At 25.7% G+C, this 1,410-nt stretch overlaps 1 protein-coding gene across 1 annotated transcript in view; it reads right to left on the reverse strand.

Annotated features, from left to right (window-relative positions):
• Nucleotides 1–271: 271 nt before the first annotated feature.
• The window catches only part of SARC_05073 (hypothetical protein), a 7,695-nt gene continuing 6,556 nt past the window's right edge, over nucleotides 272–1,410 (reverse strand). The window contains exons 7-8 of the mRNA XM_014301079.1: nucleotides 1,144–1,292; nucleotides 272–439 (exon numbers count right to left, since the gene is read on the reverse strand). Of these exons, the coding sequence (XP_014156554.1) occupies nucleotides 357–439; nucleotides 1,144–1,292 (232 nt within the window). The 3' untranslated portion in view covers nucleotides 272–356. The remainder of the gene's footprint in view (nucleotides 440–1,143; nucleotides 1,293–1,410) is intronic.

A 1,410-nucleotide genomic window follows, 5' to 3' on the forward strand; every position in this document is an offset into this window, starting at 1 on the left:
ATATATATACATATACATATACATATACATATATATATATATATAATATATATACATACAGACATGCATACATGCATATATATATTTATACACACACATATATATATATATATATATATACATATATACATACATACACACACACACACATATATATATATATATATGTATATATATAATAAATATATAAAATATATATATATTTATATATAATATTATATTTATATATATATAAATATAAAAATGATAAATATGTATATGTACACATATCTCTCTCCTAAGTTTTGGTGTTTATTGATGTCTGCCTGCATTGGGCTATGTATACTATACCTATCCTTATCTACCAGTTCTTTCAGTCAACACGTCATCGGCATATTATCAGACTCTGACTTTTGTTCTAATGAACCAACGGATATCGCTTCGGTGGGTTGTCTTGTTTCTGTATGGTGGTGTGCACAATAGAGACCAACATTGAGCAGGCTAAATATAGAACAAGCTAAATATAAAACAAATTGAATATAAACATAGCTAAATATAGAACATGCTAAGTATAGAACAAGCTAAATGCAGAGCAAGCTCAATTTAAAATAAGATAGAATTGAACAAGCAAAATATAATACATGCTATATATAGAGCAAGCTAAATATAGAACAAGCTAAATATAAAACAAGCTAATGTAAAAAAAGCTATATATAGAATAAGCTAAACTTAGAACAAGCTAAATATAGAATAGAAATTAGTATATTGATTATAGAAATGGGCTATGCTACATACAGAAGAACAATTTGGTATGCTAAATGTAGTATTAAGATTGACTGTGTTAAATATAAAACAACATTTAAGTATGCTATATGTAGAATACCAATTTACCATACCAAATATTGCAGAACAAATTTTATCCACAGCATTTAATAGCATTTAATGGAAGATAATATATATATATATATATAAATATATATATATTACCATGCTTAGATATAATCATGACAACATAAATTGAGTATAAATAAATAAATAAATAAATAAATAAATAAATGAATAAATAAATAGAATAAATAAATATATATATATATATATATATATATATGCATATATATATATATACATATATATACACATATATATGTATATATGATAGCATACCAAGTGCGGGCATCTCCTTCTTGCCCTCTGACTCAATCACCATTGGGTCTACACTTGATTCGTTGGGGAGATGCGAAGGAACCTCAATAACACTTTTGGTAGTCCCGTCATCTGACGGACCGTCTACGAACTTCTCCTCAGCCGAGCGCCTGTTTGAAGATCAGTTAAGTGGATAGAAACGGTCTGAATATAGAGAAGAATGCACTTATATAAACATATATATATATATATATATATATATATATATATGTGGAGTATATATAATAT

The sequence above is a fragment of the Sphaeroforma arctica genome (genome assembly GCF_001186125.1).
Source record: "Sphaeroforma arctica JP610 unplaced genomic scaffold supercont1.310, whole genome shotgun sequence".
Taxonomy (NCBI): Eukaryota; class Ichthyosporea; order Ichthyophonida; genus Sphaeroforma; species Sphaeroforma arctica.